Here is an 18294-nt window from a genome sequence, read left to right as displayed (position 1 = left end):
ACTCGTCAGGTGTTTGTGGTGCTACCATAGTCAAGTGTACTCAAGTTCATGTTTGTCCGACATGTGGCTGCATTCTTTGTTGAAAAATCAATGAATGCCAACCTTACAAACCAGAATGGGAAGACAAACAATTCAATAATCACAATTAAGAGTGTTTATTGCGACCATTATTGCTTTATTGAGTCTCCCAGTAGACTGTTTATTTTACATTATCCATCAAGCAATAACTCTCACAAGAAAAAGCCAAACTTGCTCATCAAATATATATTATGAACAGCTTATCCTCCAGAGGGCATCAGAGTGCCAATTCCGCTTGAGAAAAATAAAGAAAACTAAATGGACCCTCCCTTAATGCTAAAAAAAATATGTGCCATAAATTAAAGTTTAAAGTCAAAAGACAGATTAAGGGTTTTTTATCGGGTCAATTTATTATACTACTAATTTTGGAAAGATCAAAATGATTTTAACCCTGTCTTACTCCAAATTAAGAATTAGCTTATATTTTAAAATAAAACTTTTTAAAGAAATTTTGTTTTAAATTAAACATTTATAATCATAACCGTGACCCCTGCAAACATAAAGGCATTGCATAACAAACACATTATAAAGTGCTTTGTGTACATATCTACAAAATGGTGTTTTTAATATGGCGGCTTAACTTTGAATACAGACAGTATATACAGAGTATTTGGCTTCATTAATACAGGCGTTCTTTCATTTGGTTACCATTACCAATACCAGCAAAAAACAAAACAAAAACAATAACTGAGAGATCCGCCTATATCAGAAGACTTGGGAAGTATGAAACTGTGTTCTGTCGTTTTGTAAACTTTTTACATCCCTAGAAGAAAAAAAAAAAGACTAAATACATCTGGGGAGCATATCGATTGTTTTTGGAAACCCAGGATTTGGCAAATAAGGGGATTTGAATTCAGTAGAAATGGTTGGTAGGTTTGTAAATTAAAAAATCGACCTCATCATTCAACGTCTCCTAAAGCGACTCGTTTGAAAAGCGTGGCAAGTTTGAACAGTTTCTTTTTCTTGCTGGTTTTGCTTACCTGCCTGCAATTCAACAATTTCATCATGTAGAGCAGGTCCATTTTACCTTTAGCTGCCACCTACCTCTAAAAAACAAAACACCTGGTTGGATAGACGCCACAGTTGGGAATCTCTGTGCCATTTGGTTTCAGTTTCAAAGACTTAAAAACAAATCTGTTTTAAACTGTCGCTGCGTCCACGGTGCTGCGATCAGTGGTGACACCTCCGGAATTCTTTTTCACGATTGGGTTTGAAACCCCGGCTAGTCTGCAGCCTCAGCCTCTTCCAGGTGGTTGTCAGTTGGCCACACCGCGAGGGACTTCAGGTACCAGAGAGGAAAAGAAAGTTTTGAAGAAGACCCAGGCCGTCCACATGACCGACGCCTGGTGAGGAGGCACCAACACTGCCGTCAGCTGTTCTTCCCCGTCTGATCCGTCTCCTGCTGCGGGTTCCTCCCTCCGTCTGTCAGCGGCATCGTCCGGCTGAAGAGACAGGGTTCAGAGTTGAATATTGAAAAGGCAAAAAAAAAAATACGACACACAATGACCTAGATCAAGATCTAGAGTGGTGGAAAAAGGTTCTTGGACAACTTATGCATTTGTGATGTGCTGGATTGTGCTACAAAGACACCATTTAGCAAAAAAAAAAAAGGCTATTGAAATTTTAGAAATATCGCTTTTATTTTGTGAAAAACTGTAATGGAGACGCAGCCAGTCGCAGCAGAGCTCGCAAGTTCTGGTCAACAGGAAGTGGACAAGAGGACAACACGTCCAGTCAAAGATGAGACCTCACCAGGTTTGGATGTCTGTCATCGTTCTGCTGGTTGCGCTGGACCTCAGGGGGCTGCTGGTGGACGGGTCCTTGGGCCTGATCTTGATCTTCTTGCCTTCTGAAGGGAAACCAACCAGCAGTGTGTCTGTAGAGCAGGGAACACAACACATTTATGAGCATATGATACAACATCAGGGGGTCAGAAAGAAGACTCTCAGTGTGCAACATTTAGTCATGAGGAAGAATGTGTAATCATGTAAACAGTAAAACTGGATTCAATTGTTTTTTTTGAAGGTGTCATTTTAATACAAATACATATTTATAAATATGCTGTGTGACAGATGGCATTCTGGACACCTTTCCTTGAAGTCAAGGCAAATAATGCACTCATGGTTTATACAAACTTGCTCATCCTCGCCTCCACAATTTGACTGTCTTTTGCATATCTGCTTTGGTTGTTTGTTATATATAGATTGATATGAATGTTTTTCCAACTCCTGTACAGACTGGTCACCTCTTTTGGTGAGAATCAGAATAATCAGAATAGCCTTTAGTGCATTGAAATTTGGACCAAACTAGAGCAGCAGAAAGTGGCAGCACCTTTGCAGAAAATATATAATCTTTTAAAAATGTTTTGCTTGACCTGATTGGAAAAGTTTATCCTTTCATTGTGTGTTTTTGTAATTCTAATAGTTTTATAGTTTCCATGCCTGAGTAAATACAATTATCGTCAAATTATCTCCACTGTTGATTGTCCTTGAAGGGTGTATGTGTATGTGTAAGTGCACGGCACTGTTGCAGAGGAAATTACAGTCCTGTTGACTTTCCTGGGCAGCTGATCAAAGACAAATAGGAACAGAAAAGTCACTCTGGGAAGGTAAGAAGTGAATGCTGATGGAAAACACATGTCTGCTGTTTCTCTGGCTGAACATTAACCTACTGACTGCCGCTGATAAGGAATGATTAGTCAGACACGTGCAGGAGCGGTCCGTGTCCTTGAGCGAAGAATTTCAATTTGGCTTTTGATTCACTTCTCTCAGTAATATATTTGTGCACATTATAAATACAAATAAGTTCTGAATCCTCTGGATTACTTGGGATGTTCCGTCCAGGGACGTGACACATGCTTGTGGAATGAAAGACGTGTGTGTCGGTGGCGCTTCCGTGGTGGATTATGTAACCGGCAAACAGACCGTGAGAGCAGGAGCACCAAGTTTTGGCAAAAGAACAGCGTGGCCTGACCCGATGATAAACAGCTGCTGAGGCAGAACACATGGTAATACCGCTGGTAATTACCGCTGGTCATAATGCACGAGAGCGTTGTTGCATCTCAGCTCAGACTTGACAGTTGGGATGGCGAGAGGATATGATTGAAAAAAACATTTCACACCAGGGCTCCTAGCTGGTCTTTTTCAAGCCATCTCAAGGTCGTTAATTTGAGGCAACAGAACCAAAAGTGGACCCGAGTTACGATCGTTGTGAGACAAAAACGACATCAATGTTTGTCCCAAAAGGTCTGAAGGAATTTGCCGAGTTAATGCACAAAGACAGACACAACAATAGGCAGTCTTAATAGGTCATGTCGATGCACAAGTCAAGATAAGTCTGACGGATGAATGCGATATATTGCGTTGATATGCAGTGCTGGTGAAACAGGTTTGGCCGGTGTATATACATGTATATCCTGAAGGCTGGTGCACACACACACTAGCATTATAGTGATCAGGGCAATATGCTTCTTCTCTTATTTGTAAGAGAAATCTTAATTTACTTCTTGAGAGCTCCACAACAAGGACGTTTTGTGGGAATCCACTTAACCAATGCAGCTATTATTTGGGACTACTGTCCTTGTTCTAGTGTTGAACCCCGAGAGGAGAGTCGGAAGCAAACTCTGCAACAACAGGTAACAATATTATTCCTTTCAATTTGTTACCATTACAAGTTCCCCTCATTTGCCCTTTTATATAACAGGACTTCCTGCTGGCACGGTAACATGAACCAAACCATTAGCATGTCAAACTGTCGTGTCATGAAGGCCTTAAATAATGATGAAGGTCCAATGTGACCAATTTTCACATTAGAGAACAGGAAAAACTCCCTAAACATTTATCCTTGGACTTTAAGTTGACTTCTAATGGGTCACATTTCACATCTTTTTTTTTTTTCTTAAGTTGTTTAAAAGTAACTTGTTTTAGGTATACAGGTATACACCATGCTATTTAACAATAAACAAACAAACAAAAAAAAAACAGTGTAAAAAATGTTCAATTAATTGCAACTAATTTAATTTAGTCGATTAAATTCTTAATCGACAATTAATCGATAACATCCCTTTACAAAAGTCAAGTGAACCAAGTGTGGCTGGTGGAACGGCAACGGCGGACTTACAGGTACATGAGGAAAAGGGTGCTCATCACCAGCAGGAAGCGACTCAAGTTGGAGTTGAAGTAGACGATCATGAGCAGGACGCCGCACCTGGCGGCCGAGTACAACCAGTCCAGCCAATCTCGCTCCACGTCCTCCTCGTCCTCCATCACAGGTCCGCCCTGCGCGTTCATCCGCATGTTCTGGTTGGCCTCGCCGGGGTTGATGAAGGCGGCGTCCTGCGCCGGGTTCTGGTTCTGGTTCACTGGCAGGTTGTTGATGGGGTTCTGGTTGGGCAACGGGGCTGGGCCGGGGACTTGCTGTGCCGGGACGGGCGGGTACTGGCCAATGGTCGGCGTTGGGGCGGGGGAGGCGGATCTTGCGGCCGCCAGAGCCGCGTGGCTGTAATGGAGCAAACGCAGGTCTCAACAGCTGTTCATGTGCGGGCTGAAATTGGTATAAACTACCAGTCAAAAGTTTGGACACACCTGCTCATGCAAATTCTTTTTTTTTAATCTTTGCAACTTTCTTCATTTTAGATACATACTGAAGACATCAAATACATGAGCAAGATATATGGAATTATGCAGCAAAGAAAAACATGTTAAATAACTCTCAATATGCTTTTTATGCAAGGAGGCTATTTTGAAGAATTTAAATCTAAAATGTGTTGAATAAAATGCTGTGTTGTGAGAAACTGCAACGTCAACAGTCATGAGAATGAAGACAATATATGAAAAGACATTAAATTCATAAGGTGTGTGCAAACATTTTACTGGCAGCGTACGCGGGTCACTTCCTTTTCGTGAATTACTTGCGTGTCAAAGCTCCAGTGAACCGTGCCCGTCTCTTTCGAGAGGTTTTGAATAGAACTTGTGAAATGTGACCAAAATGAGGAAGAGATTGTTTTGTTCTAATAGAATGAACTGGACTTTGGGGCTGAATACGCAGTGATCAGGGCCCAGGACGCAAGCGTGAAAACATCCTTAACCTTGTGGTCTCTAATTACTGTTCCATGGTACAAAACGTTTGTACGGGCAAAAAACAGAAAAACAACCAACAGATACAAGTCAAGTGCTTACAACAACGACTTACTATTGCATATAATATTGCCTGGCATAGACATGCTGCAGCCACAGTAGCTGTTGCGGGCTGTAGAGCGAGTAGGTGGGAAAGGCTGGCTGGGTCATCTGAGAGGCTCCAGGCCTGCAGAGAGAAAAGAAAAAGACACATGTAAAGACGCTAAAGCCTTAACCAGTCACACAGAACTAAGATCAAAGACATGTAGCGGTAAATACACGTTTAAATCAGGACTGAAACATGACTTTCACTTCCTACTACACACTCATAAAGCGGCCTGGCGCATAACGAGTCTTCCTGCTAGCGCACCCCTCAATAAAGATGGTAACACTAAAAAAAAAAAATAAAAAAAGAAATCTAACTTGACTGACTCATATGTTCATTTATGTAATGGTGGCTTTGTCCTGTAACATTTAAATACCAAGAGGTATTTAAATTAATTTTAGAGATACATTTTAAAATGGCAATATCCTCATTAAAATGGAATTACTCGATACAGAAAGACAGATGAATTATTCTCCTTTCACAATCTTACCCTGCAGCAGCAGCAGGCCACGAGGGAGCCCCTGTTGTATGTGCCTGAGCTGAAGCAGCAGCAGCAGTGGAGGCTGCAGAGTTCGGCCTCCTGTGCCTCAGCTCTGCGGAGCTGGAGGCCTGGAATGAGGATGAGGTGGAGGCGCCAGGACACGGCAACTCTGTCTCATTGGTCTGGAAAGACGAGTTAAGAAGAGCTTGAAAACATTTGACAGAAGCGTTCAACCCCACCTCGACGAGATGAGCGTTATAAACTGTTTTGGTACTTGTTGCTGATGTACAGTACAGCAGGGCAGACGGAAGAAAGTGCTGAGGGCCTAAACAGATAGAGAGTTATCTCGATCTCTACTTTCGATGGTTAAAACTGACGGTGAACATGAAAGGCTGGCAGTTGACGGCTTCGGGGTGAGTCGCAACACTATGACTAAGGACAATCTAAACAACAAATACCAGAAGTTTTGCTTCAAGGGACGACAATGAAGACAGTCCCACTGAGCCATTATGCATGCAACAATCATTACTGCAAGGATTGATTGCCAGGACTGCAAACTATACAATACTCTATGAGTTAAGATTAATTAACGTTAATTAAAACGGAATCAAACAAGGGAATTGAGGTTTGGGTGGATGCACATTGACACATAAATCAGTCTCCAACGAAGAAAGAAGACCAGTATTTACCTTTGGCTTGGCTTCCATTTGTCTTTGGGGTTGGCTCCCATAGGGACACACCAGATGCATTGTTGGAACGCCATTAGTCTGACAACAAGAAAAACACTGGATTAGAAAACAAGACAGCACGCACTGTGGCACCTCAGCCTATGGAGTGAAACTGGTATTCAGCCTATATATATATACATATGTTACTCCATGGATTTGTCATTTTGCACCACAACAATCTAAACATAACAGCCAATATTGTCAATGTCTTCTTTCTCTGCAGATGGCGTGTTGCATCTGCTGACATTTAATCCCCTATCCACCAACAAGAGCCTCTATAGGGGGTCGAGGCAGAAAACAAACGCATGAAACATTACCCTCAACTTTTCATAAGACAACAAAAACTCTGAAAGCTGACCGTCTCTGTCCTTTATGGCTATTTGTATATCAGTCATAGGCTGCGTGGAGAGCAAAAAGGCTGAAACAAGCACAAACTGGATTGTCTGCAATATAAAAATAGACATGCCGATTGTTTTGAGAAAAATAAATGATCCGTAGCATGGGACTTTTTGAAAACGTGAACAGACCAAACTAAAGCAACACGTGCAAGCACAGCAGTTTGTACTGACAACTTCTCTTCCATACCTGTTTGAAAAGATCCTTTATGTGCAGGTGGTCAGGTAGCAGTTTACCAGAATAGATCAGCCTCTGCTCGTTGACAGCCTGCAGAGAACAAACACAAGTGGCTTGTAGCTGAACTGAACTGGTGCGCACCTGTTGCGTGAGAAGTTTCTCATAAAGGAAATGAGAAAACAAGTGCTTTCACGCTTGTCACAGTTATCCATTTTGATGGGAGATCCCCTTTTAAAATGATTGTTTCAAAAATCGTTTAATTCAATAACTCAAAATCATTTTTTACAAATTTCCCCTGACTTGTAAAAAAACATAAGAGAACCACTGACACAGCTGGGCTGGTGTCACGCAGCATGACTGGTCAGCTGTCACGCATGAGGGGGAAAATAAAACAACAAATACCCTGACCTTTTGTAATGTTTCAGTTTTGTTTTTCTTAACATTGGAGCACAATAAGTTGTAACGCAATTGTAGGCAACGTTTTACAGACTGCGTTTTACAAGGCACTTTGAGGCGTTAGTTTATTTCCAGTATTTCCACCATCCACATTAGTTTAACAGTTTCTTAGTCCTGATCAGAAGTCTGCTTCCCTCTTTGAGGTGGCACAGACACAAACGGTTCCGCAACAGAAATGCTGAAGCGATGAATTGTGGACTGTTTATTTCAACTAAGATTGTTTTTTAAAGGAAGTGAAAAGGTCATCCATGCAACCTCACCAGAACCAATGAAGTGCATAAAAGAGAACCCTGAGCTAGAATATCAAAAAATGAATGTGTTTAATATTATATACACTGCTCATTTAGGATTTTACCCTGGGTCTTTCTACTAGGAGACATGGCTGGTGTGATTCAAATAAGAAATACGTTATATAATTATGCAGCAGAATGAAAGAAAAGACATTAAATTAATCGGGTGTGCCAAAACTTTTGACTGGTAGTGATAATAGTTTCTGTCTGCACTTATTATTGATCGGACACACTTTTCACAAGACTTCACTCACGACACACAATAAATACAACCTGCCTGCAGAAATTCCAATCATGGCAACACTCGCCGGGGGAAAATCGTACCAATTTACATAGCAGGAAAACATCTTTTGCTCGTTTTTTTTTGTGTGTGTGAATTTGTGTTTTTATCCTATTCGAGGTGTGGCTGAGTGTTGTAAGCTAACAGACGAACGCAAACTGGATGTTATGGCTGCCAGCTGTTGGCTGCCAGCTGCTTTACATCATGACATTCCATCACACAGCCTCGCTGAAGCTATACGAGCTAGCCACTTCCGCTAACGATGCTAGCAAACCCGCCCCGTCCAAACTCACCGGCCTGCTCGGAAACACGGTCGACAAATGCCTTTTCAGGTCCTTCACGGTCCAGTTCAGGGAAACGCCTTCGATGGTTTGGTCTTCGTGTGCCTGGTTAGGCGTCTTGATGGAAATACTTATCGTCGTCTCTTCGGGATTCCCCACATCCATTTTGACTGATGGCTAGTCGCGTTACTCCCACTACCAAACAGTATGGCTGCCCGTCCTCTCTTCTTTCAAATCACAAAAGTCAAAAAAGTGACACTGTCTGTCTTGTCTTATGGAAGAACCTGTGATCTGGGAGTGAGGTGTCTCTGCCTTTTCTACTGCAGGGAGTGATATTGTTTCCAAACACACGGTGGCTGCACCTGATTGGCTGCCGTCCGCTTGTGTAACGACGTGGAAGCTTGCCGAGCTGTACCTCATTTGAGCATGCGCGGAAGTATGTTATGGTTTACAGGCGTTGACTCGAATATGACGCAACAGCTCCATTTGACTATTCAGATACAAACTTTGAAGTATTCAGTTAATGCATAATTGGAGTTAGTCAGGGCTAGTAATGTTCAGACCATATACCGAAAGAGTTTAAAGGAACCAGTGTTGCTATCAGTCACGTTGTATCAGCTTTACCTTGATCTCAAGTACTGATAATTACCACGCCTCTGCGCATGCTTTCTAAACAATGAAGTCTCTGAAAGAACCAGCGTCACCTTTATTTGTACTGTAAAGTGTCAACTCCACGAACAAGTTAATGCAAATGAAATTTAAATGAGCAGAAACATCAATTGTTAAGAGTGAAAACTTAAAGTAAAAAAGGTGGGAGGAGGGACTCAAAGTCCATGAAAAAAAAAAATACAAAGTCAATGTCGTCTATGTATTGATAATTATCTAACCCACACACTGCATTTTTTGCACAAAAAGCACAGTAGCCCTCGTAAAACAGTTATTGAATCTGTATTATTATGCAGAATCCATTTAATCAACATTTCTTTCTAACAATAGTGCTAGTGAATTCATTAGTCAGAGCAAAAACAAATAATCATCAAACCCTTGACAGTTTTAGAATAAAAATCACAACTGTAATATTAGCAATGATTTCTCACTCAGACAGTATGATAGTCTTAATCAAAGCTATCACTGGCAGTAGAAGGTGAGGACATTTTCCTGATTTCCTCTCACTAAGAGGACCGGTGGCCTCAGGTCACGGGACAAGACGTCCAGCCATGCCAGGTACAGAGAGCTGGGGCACACTCCTCTTCTCCCCACTGGCATGGTTCTATCGCAATACCACAGTAGAAACAAAGTAATTATAGGTGCATGCACGCTCAGCCTGAAATATGAGGAAGGTGATCACTGGCATTAACTATTTGCGATGCTTTGTCTGGTTGGTGTACTCACACAACGATCAGTGCGGCATCTCTGGAGTAATCCTGCAGAACTTCATTCAGACGGATCTGACGAAGAGACTAAATTCCAGATGGTGAATACAGTTTCAACAGAAAAAAAACAAAACATGGTAGAATGGTTTTCAACTGTAATTGTTGATTTGCACTCATGTTTATCTATTTGTCTGTCTGTCTAATTCATTGTTTTCGTTGCTGACCTTGGCTTTGTTCCTCTCTAAATCCTCGTTATCGAGCGTCCACGGCTTGCTCTGCTGTCTTGGCTGCTCCTGTTTGGGGTTTGTAGTCATCTTGAAGTGACCTACCATGTCCTCAAAACGATCAACACTGGAACACACAGAGAAACCCAGGCATCACGGTCAAATGAAAATGTGCAATGAAGTCAATAAGCCTGTATAATTAATATTTCTTCAGATAATTTGTCTTCAGATACTTAATTTGTGACTGTGATACTAATGTTTATTTAAGATTTAGTTCAGTTACACAGATGGAGTAAATTAAAGATACATTGGCCTAACTCTTTGTGATTGGTATCATGCAATATACTGTACTGTCATGCAAAAACAGCCGTACTTCTGAGGACGGGGGCTCTGGTAGATGTCAGGAAGCACTTCCACGTGATGAAACCCAAGGCGGAACTTCTTAATCAGAGCTAATATCCTAGAAACAAATCAACAAATCATTAATACAGACAGATAAACCTTTTATTCAAGGCCACTCTAGTTTGTTTTTTGACAGATGCTCTTTCAAAATAAGAGCAAAGTAGCAAAGCCAAGGTAGAAGTATGGCCATGAGGGTCCAAAATCACAAAGTTAAGTCTTCCAAGCACTCACTCTTCTTTTTGCTCTTCCTTCTTGTCAGCATCTCCTCCTACAAACACGCGGACCTTGCATCGGGCCCAGCGCTTCCTCCGAGTCAGCAGGTAGGGTAGCAGCAGAGTCAGACCTGAGAAAGTAACCTACAGCCATCACTTGGCGCTTACTGTTTGATATGTACTGTATGTTGTTGTTGTTTATTAACACAACAACATTAAACAACCATACTTGAGGACATGAGTAGTAATTGGAGTAATTTTTAAAATTGTATATTTAGCAGATGTGCACAATCATAGAAACATTTGTCAATAAATGTACTTTTATATATACCACCAATGCAAAAAAACATTTGCTAAATATCTTAGAGATGGTAGGAAAGTGAGATAAAGAGATATTCAGACCTCCATCATCAGAAAGCCAGTACACATCGATTGTCTTCTTTCCTTGTTTCTCCTGGAACACTGTACTTGGCTGAGATGCTGCTTCAATTGAGACAGAAGCTGCTGAAAAATATTTTTTGTATGAGTGTTTCAGATTAAGAAAGAAATACTTATTTATCACTTTTTATTGATTGGAATCGATTCAGCCAGCCATTCAGCATGTATGGTTACGTACAAGTGGTGCTTGTTTTAATGCGAGGTGCTGCAGAGATGATGTGAATATTCTCTGGACTTCCATCAAAGCCTGAATTCACTGAAATATGGACGGAGACATTTACTACATAGACTCTCCTGAGAACATTTGCACAACAGAAGAACCATAAATGAAAAAGCTCATCCCATTGCTGTTTTCAACCAGTCCCATAGAGAAATTGTTCACCATGTAATTGAGATGGTTGAGAAATATCCAGTCTCTCCCTCATCCTGAGCACCCCAACTCCATACTGTAGGTCAAATGCGTCGCTGAAACACACAACGCACTTGTGAACTTTGACACGAAACCACCGCTGCGTAACCAACCACGACCATGTGAACTGTACTGTTGAGTTCGAAGATGGGTGAAGTAAGCTGAAGTACTCACTGAAGTATTCCAATGTAATTGTGTGCTGCTTGAGGACAGTCACTGAGCCAGTCTGTCTTGAAACCCATCAGAAGAACGTTGGGTTTCATACGACCCAAGCCTGCCCCCTAGTGGAGTGTGGGCAAAGAAAGAAATATTTTGACATTTGTTAGCGAGCCACTGCATGGAACCAAGAAACAAAGCAACTCAAACCTCCTTGTGTAGCCAGCAGCAAGAAAACTGTGTGTAATAATATGTCTGGAAATTGCCAGATATAGCAATGACTGATCGAGTGGCCTCTCTCTCTCTCTCTCCCCGTCTTCCTCACGTGGAAACGTGACTGACGTAACTGTTCGTGCCAGTTGTTAAAAAAGTTGTCACTCTGACCTGCAGCAGCATGTTGACTCCGGATCGTAGCTCGGTGGCCACCACTCCTCTGTAGAACGACTTCACTTTCCGTTGGTTCAACCAAGTAACATGAGTCTCGCTGCAAGCCTGCTCCACTGCTGACGTGGAGGGTCCAGCCTGACGAACAAATCCAGATTTATGATAAAACAAAAAAGCAAAACAAATTAGGCATTGTTTTATTGTTGTTCAGCTGAACGATAAAGTAGTTGTGTGTGTGTGCTCACAGTGACCACATTGGCACACATCATGAGACTGAGGCTCTTCGTGAAACAGGCGACTAGATCAACCAAAGCTGGGCGACTGCTAGGAGGACCTGTTAGCACCAGACACTGGGGTCTGGAAGTCAGAAAAAGACTATTAGAATTTCAATTTTTTTCACTTCTGAAATGTCTTGATGTTGTTGACACAGATGGAGAAATGGTGTCTTGCTTGACCTTTGAACATCTTGAGTGCACTTTATCTTACAGATGACATCTCGTTGAGCAGTTACTGAGTCTTGTCAAGATGATCACTTCAATCAAGACTGCCATATTCTACTTTGTGTGACTTTGTGAGACATCCAATCACTGACCGGTAGTTCTTGACATGGTCCTCCACATGGTTGAGGCCTACACACTGGTTCAGAGCCAAGTTGTAGGAGCTCGCCTGCACCGAGGAGCCCCAGTTCACAGCTGACCACAGGGGGAAATGAGAAGTGGGATGAGACAGTAGAAGAGCAGTAAATGGTTTAATCGTTACTCTGAGTATGCACTATGTATGTGCTCACCAGGCCTCTTGTAGAGTGTGTACCCTAGAAGGATGAAGACGACACCAAAGGCAATGAGAGCCGCCCACCAAGTCAGCAGGAACATGATGACTACACAGCAAACGGCGCCCAGCAAGGACAGCCATTTACTGTAAAACCTAAAGGATGGACGCCAACCTGCAGAAACACACAAAAAAGCACATTTTGGAGTCCATACTCATGGTTTAAACACAGCCCAAGGACTCGTCCCTCCACATCTCATTGTCTCCTCATTACAGGAATTCCAGGACGACCGTTACCACTTGTCCAGTGGGTCTCTGTGCTCGTTCAGTCATTCCCGTGTCTATTACCTGGTGAGTTGGTGATGGAGGCATGGAAGCAGCTGAAGTTGATCAAGGAGTAGGAGCAGAGGAAGAAGTTGGAGATGATGGGAGCGATGGTGTTCAACTCAGCTGGTGGAGAGACGAGAGAGGGGAAAGCATTGTCGTCACGCCCGTCCGTGTGTCAGGATTATGTCTAACATTGTGTTTCCAACAAGTGCACGTGATTGGCTGTGTCCTTTAAAGGCTTACCAATGAGAATGAAGCACACAGCGATGATGTACGCCAGCAAATAGCTCCTGAGTGGCTCCTCGTTCTTGCCATAACCCTTTCCGAAGAATCCAATGAAAGGGTAGAGCTTGTCCTTACATAGACACTACCAAAAGAAAAAAAAAAAGAATAAACCAATATACCAAACCAAAAATAAATAACGCAAAAATAACGCAATAATACAGTTTGGACGACATTGGAATAAATCCAAGAAGTGGAGCACAATGGAGGTCTGTGTGAGGCAGGACGTTTCAAGATTTTATTGGCATAGCATGTCTCATCCATTGTCTCTCCCTCTCTGTATGTGTATGTGTGTGTGTGTGTGTGTGTGTGTCTGCACCTGAAAAACTTTTGGGGCAGAAACTAGGCAAGCCAAAGCAGAGGAAAGAGTCGCTCCAAATATGCCGGCGGTTATAAGAGGGGCAAAGGCTGACACCATGCTCATTGACTGCGGGTAGAAACACAAACACTATACATGTTATGTTTGCTATTTTGCAATTTTACAGTCAAAGGAAAGGCAAAGTGAACCTTTTCTTTTATTCAGAAATTATCATCACAGTCATCTACGGATTTACAAGCCCAGCAGATAGCTTTAGAGAGTCAAATTACAGCCTCATTACGTGTTTTGCACAGAATCAGTGCTGACCTGATAGTAGTTGCTGATGCCGTAGGCACATGTGTTGTTGTTGATACACTCGGTGAAATCCCATCCGTAGTGACAAGCCAAAGACACACAACTGTTGCTGGATGAGGATGGTGCGAGTGTGTCGTTCACCAGGCCTGAGGCGTCTCGCACCAGGCAGGCTCCTGGGAGGTGACACACACACATAGTGCAAGTAGGTAGCAATTCACACATTCTCTATTTACATTCCCGAGCCGGATAATGAAGTGACAATGCAAATTACATTTGACATGTTTCCTGCTAAACCAAGTTCATCGTACCATCAATTAATATTAGCAAAACTATCTTAGAGTCAAACAACAGCAAAAGTGTAAAATGGTGTCGTACCAACGGTGGCCGTAATAATTATGTATGAGATGGTGGTCCAGAATATTGCCATCAGTGTTCCTCTCGGGATAGCCACTGCTGGATTCTGGGGGGAAAGAAAAAAATGTTTGACGCTTTATGTAACGACACTCACATGAATATATGTTCACAGAGTCAAGGAACAAGGAACCCTACATACCTTAAGGTCTCCTGAAATGTTAGCTCCCGCCAGGATTCCGGTGGCAGATGGAAAGAAAATTGAAAACATGCCAAAAAAGCTTCCGTCTTTACCCCGCCAGTCGGGTACAAAATTGGTGGCAAAAATGTCCGCTGATGAAAAAAATGTAAATTGTCACTCTAAAGGTTTCATATACTAAATGTATACTTATTGAGTCATTTTATGATGGAAGTTAAATGCTGAATGCATCCCCAAAACAGCCGTCACCTTTGTAGCTGAGAAATCCCTTTGCTTGTTTCTGTGGTGAAGGAGGAAGGATTGTTCCAACAATGTAACTTGCAAATGACACCATGATAACCAGGAAAAACAAGACCTGCGCCTGCAGAATGATAAACAAATAAGATGTAAGGCCATACCGCTGTTTACGTGCCATGGCTTGGTATGCTGGCTACAAATTTAAAAGACAATAATCTCAGTTTGGCGCCGTTCTGCTAAAGCCAGCGGTGCAGACCTGTGTTAAAGGTTTCACTTGTTTGTAACAGGACCTATTGTTGTCTCCTCATACATCTAGTTGCGCCATTTGTTGTGTCCATGTCCTTGTAAGATCACAGGAATAGGACTAGAGTTTTCATGCTGCACTAACCTTTGACTCCCAGGCCATGCCAGCCATGGAGATACCCAACAGGCAAGTGACAGTGATGATTCCAATGATACGGATATCATTTGTTCTGTCCACCATGGCGACTCCATTTTCCTAAATGAGAAAAATCAGAGAGAATATTAGGTGTTTTTTATGACATTGTCCTTACTGTACTGCTACATATCATCATATGATTTTCAATGAAAAAAAAAAATATAGTTACACGCATCATATCTGTTACAGTCTCAGCAAATCCCACAGTGTGCATGGCCACAGCTACAGCGTTGGCAAAGGCAAAGATGAGGCCGATGGACCCGCCCAGCTCTGGACCAAGGCTGCGACTGATCAGGAAATAGGTTCCACCTAACGACAAAGAGGAGGAGGTGTGGAATTGCAGGGAAGCCTCTCCAGTAATATTTGTTTGCTAACAGTAACAAATCGATCTGCATGTTTAACGCCAGGTCAGTGGTCTGGTGGTAGAGTGTCCACACTGAGAATGGTGGGTTCGATCCTCAGCCTGGTCATACCAGAGACTGTAAAAATGGACCCATTGCCTCCCTGCTTGGCACTCAGTATTCAGGGATGGAACTGGGGGGTTAGATCACCCAGGCGAGGCACCACTGCTGCCCACCACTCCCTCAGGGGATGATGGGTCAAATGCGGAGAACAAATTTCACAGTCACTGGGACTTCAATTTTAATGAGCGAACTGATTCATGAGCAAACGGACCTCCTTTCACCTTCCCATTGGTAGCAATGGCTGAAGTGGAGAGACCTGTGATCCCAGTTATGCAAGACGACAGCAGGATGATGACCCAGGTCAGACCTGAAATAAAGAGGGATGAATGAGAGCATTTTGGTTAGGTGTTGAAAGAAATATAATCTGGGAAGGGTCAATTACAGCAAGAAATGATGAACCTGGATCAAAGTGAAGTTTGGTTTTGACATACCTACTCCAGCTTGGGCAGTGATCCACGGCAGCCGTAGGTACAAAATCACCCCCCAGATGTTCAGCATGCAGCGGATCTATGAGAAGACATCAGTGAGCTGCAACAAAAGGTCTCGGGGAATCACAGACATTGCAAGTGACTGGTGCCACACCAAGGATCAGGGTGCCGGACAGTTTGTTTTGTTGGGATATTGTGAGGCAAGAACCACATTAAAGTTACAATCAAGCCTACCATGACACCTTGTACCCAGCCAAATCGAGTAGGTTCAGGCGGAGGTCCGTCTTCCTCTTCGTCCTCGGAGCTGTCTCCCTCTCTGTCCATCCGTCCACCTGCGGTCTCCTCGTACAAAGGAGGTCTGGAGTCATCCTGGCTCGAGAAATCAAGGCAAACTATCATCACTGTGGCCAAGACCTTCAAATCTTGACTGTGACTTTGAATTTTTGCACATCATATGAGAACCCATGCTTGGCCAGTTTCCACAGTTCTACAATTGAATTTGGCAACAGCATTTGAATGAAGGTAAGCCTTGATTCGTGGCTAGAAGTGGTACTTTCTCCAAAGTTAATTATTGCATTAATTCATAGCATCCGTGACAGAAAGAAAATTCTATCTAAAAATGTAAATTTTAATGCTACTCAGAACAAAGTGAGAGAGACTTTTCCAACTTTGTTTCAAATGTCAGTCTGACGTGTTATAAGAGATGATGCAAAACAACACCATTTAAGAAACTAACAGTTAGCTTTTTTTTTTTTTTTTTTTTTTAAACTTACTAATAATTAATATTTACAGTATACATGGAAAAGAGGGGTTTCACTTGTAAGAATACAACCTTTTTGCACTGGCACATTTTTACAGTAGCCAAAAATGTTAATCTGCTCTGGTTTTAGTAGCTCCCTGACAATAGGTGTAAGAAAATTGTAGCAGCTGTAAAGTCAGTCAACACAAGCTTCTAATTATTATTATTAGAAGCTTGTGATTCATTCCACTTCTTTTGTAGCATGTGTAAGGAATGTTGTTGGATTTTATTTTTTGAATTGCTCTTATTCATTACTCAAATGCAATTGAATATGTTTAAATTTATTTAACATATTTGAAAAAAAAAAAAAACATGGTCATGGATGTTACTGATTGGGCCTATTGAAGACAAATAATACAACCACCAAAAAAAGAACAACAAAGAACAAGTTCCTACCTCTGGCGTTGCGTACAGCTGGTACAGAGAAGGTCTGAAGCGCCGGCGTCGGCCCCAAACCTCAGTGTTCGCGTAGAAGTCATAGTGAGGCGGCGAGTCCAGGGTCTCGTAGCCTGTTAGAGCTCCAGATGTACGAGATGCAACGCTGCTCTCGTCACCATGCCACTGATAATAACCAGCTTCGTCAACAGTGCCAGGTGCAGACCCCCCATTGGCTACAGATGCAGGAGCTCTTGGCCTGTACGCAGCCAGGTGAACACCGTCACTGGCGACTGTCAACGCCATCACCGGCGTATCCGTGTTGACTTTAGTTTCCCTGCAGCACTCGCCGTCTTTACACGCTTTTCCCTCAAGAGCTGATTTACCACCACGGACCCCCCTCAGACTTACCGCCAAGCAGATGAAGCCATCGTGGGATGTGAGGGTGTTTGAAGGAGACCGTTCTGCGAGAGCAGGTTTTATATTTGACCTTTACCAAGCAGGAAAAGCCTGAGGCAGTGAAAAAAAGGCCGGTCCAAACAGCAGTTAAAGAGCTCCTGACAAGATTATTACAAACGACACGGGCGATTTCACATCACAGGGTCAACAAACGCACCTCCCCTCAAAAAAAGAAAAAAAAAATCTGTCTGCACTCAGTTACTAATGAAATCCACGTCTCACTTCCCATTTCGAAAGATTTCGGGATTTATCTTTTGACTTGAGGACAAACGTCCCACTGGTTTGTACAAAAAACAAACAAAAACAAACTAGTGGAGGACACGGATTTGATATTGGGGTAATGCAATGAATAGTCAAACAACCTTCCAATGACAGGTACATTAAGTTTAATTGCGATTATCAATGATTAATCCCTTTTGTAGAAAATATAAAAATGCAAGTTGCACACACAATCACGACACAGGTTGACTTATCAGAGATGACCTTGGCTGAGGACTTGCTTCCTAATGAGGCAGGTGTGATTGTCCTCTAGTGATTTTCTAATGACAACTGTTTTACTCCCAACATC

At 42.4% G+C, this 18294-nt stretch overlaps 2 protein-coding genes and 1 long non-coding RNA gene across 3 annotated transcripts in view; 1 reads left to right on the top strand and 2 right to left on the bottom strand.

Moving 5' to 3' along the window:
* Positions 1-154: 154 nt before the first annotated feature.
* herpud1 (homocysteine-inducible, endoplasmic reticulum stress-inducible, ubiquitin-like domain member 1) lies at positions 155-8769 on the bottom strand. Its single transcript, XM_076042540.1, has 8 exons — positions 8400-8769; positions 7093-7170; positions 6469-6546; positions 5789-5961; positions 5269-5379; positions 4198-4575; positions 1831-1954; positions 155-1520 (listed from the first exon to the last, which is right to left on the bottom strand). The coding sequence occupies exons 1-8, from the start codon at positions 8550-8552 to the stop codon at positions 1335-1337; spliced, it is 1281 nt and encodes a 426-aa protein (XP_075898655.1). The 5' UTR covers positions 8553-8769; the 3' UTR covers positions 155-1334.
* A 746-nt stretch (positions 8770-9515) lies between these two features.
* slc12a3 (solute carrier family 12 member 3) lies at positions 9516-18207 on the bottom strand. Its single transcript, XM_076042539.1, has 26 exons — positions 17289-18207; positions 16328-16462; positions 16097-16172; positions 15877-15972; positions 15371-15510; positions 15151-15261; positions 14775-14886; positions 14529-14659; positions 14351-14435; positions 13988-14148; positions 13682-13789; positions 13324-13447; positions 13102-13203; positions 12773-12928; positions 12578-12677; positions 12231-12342; positions 11986-12123; positions 11620-11726; positions 11419-11501; positions 11215-11292; positions 11001-11099; positions 10618-10729; positions 10358-10444; positions 9985-10111; positions 9780-9847; positions 9516-9657 (listed from the first exon to the last, which is right to left on the bottom strand). Exons 1-26 carry the CDS (start codon positions 17571-17573, stop codon positions 9516-9518), a joined length of 3075 nt encoding a protein of 1024 aa, XP_075898654.1. The 5' UTR covers positions 17574-18207.
* LOC142899099 (uncharacterized) overlaps positions 10644-18294 on the top strand; it is a 39953-nt gene continuing 32302 nt past the window's right edge. Inside the window, exon 1 of the long non-coding RNA XR_012928691.1 lies at positions 10644-10706. This is a non-coding gene — a long non-coding RNA (uncharacterized LOC142899099). The remainder of the gene's footprint in view (positions 10707-18294) is intronic.

This window comes from Nelusetta ayraudi, unplaced genomic scaffold, assembly GCF_046127955.1.
Source record: "Nelusetta ayraudi isolate G7.1 ecotype Tasmania unplaced genomic scaffold, CSIRO-AGI_Nayr_v1 ptg000071l, whole genome shotgun sequence".
Lineage (NCBI taxonomy): Eukaryota > Metazoa > Chordata > Actinopteri > Tetraodontiformes > Monacanthidae > Nelusetta > Nelusetta ayraudi.
Note: the sequence above shows the minus strand (reverse complement) of the source record. Positions and strands in the feature narration are given on the sequence as shown.

Excerpts from the sequence above, each read along its gene's own strand:
- herpud1 (XM_076042540.1), bottom strand. The coding sequence starts at position 8,552 with ATGGATGTGGGGAATCCCGAAGAGACGACGATAAGTATTTCCATCAAG. Across the intron at positions 5,962-6,468 it reads AAATGGAAGCCAAGCCAAAG|ACCAATGAGACAGAGTTGCC; the intron begins GTAAATACTGGT and ends TCGTCTTTCCAG. Across the intron at positions 5,380-5,788 it reads TGGCCTGCTGCTGCTGCAGG|GCCTGGAGCCTCTCAGATGA; the intron begins GTAAGATTGTGA and ends TTCTCTCTGCAG.
- slc12a3 (XM_076042539.1), bottom strand. The coding sequence starts at position 17,573 with ATGGCGTTGACAGTCGCCAGTGACGGTGTTCACCTGGCTGCGTACAGG. Across the intron at positions 16,463-17,288 it reads AGCTGTACGCAACGCCAGAG|GATGACTCCAGACCTCCTTT; the intron begins GTAGGAACTTGT and ends TTCTCGAGCCAG. Across the intron at positions 15,262-15,370 it reads CTGTAACAGATATGATGCGT|GAAAATGGAGTCGCCATGGT; the intron begins GTAACTATATTT and ends TTTCTCATTTAG.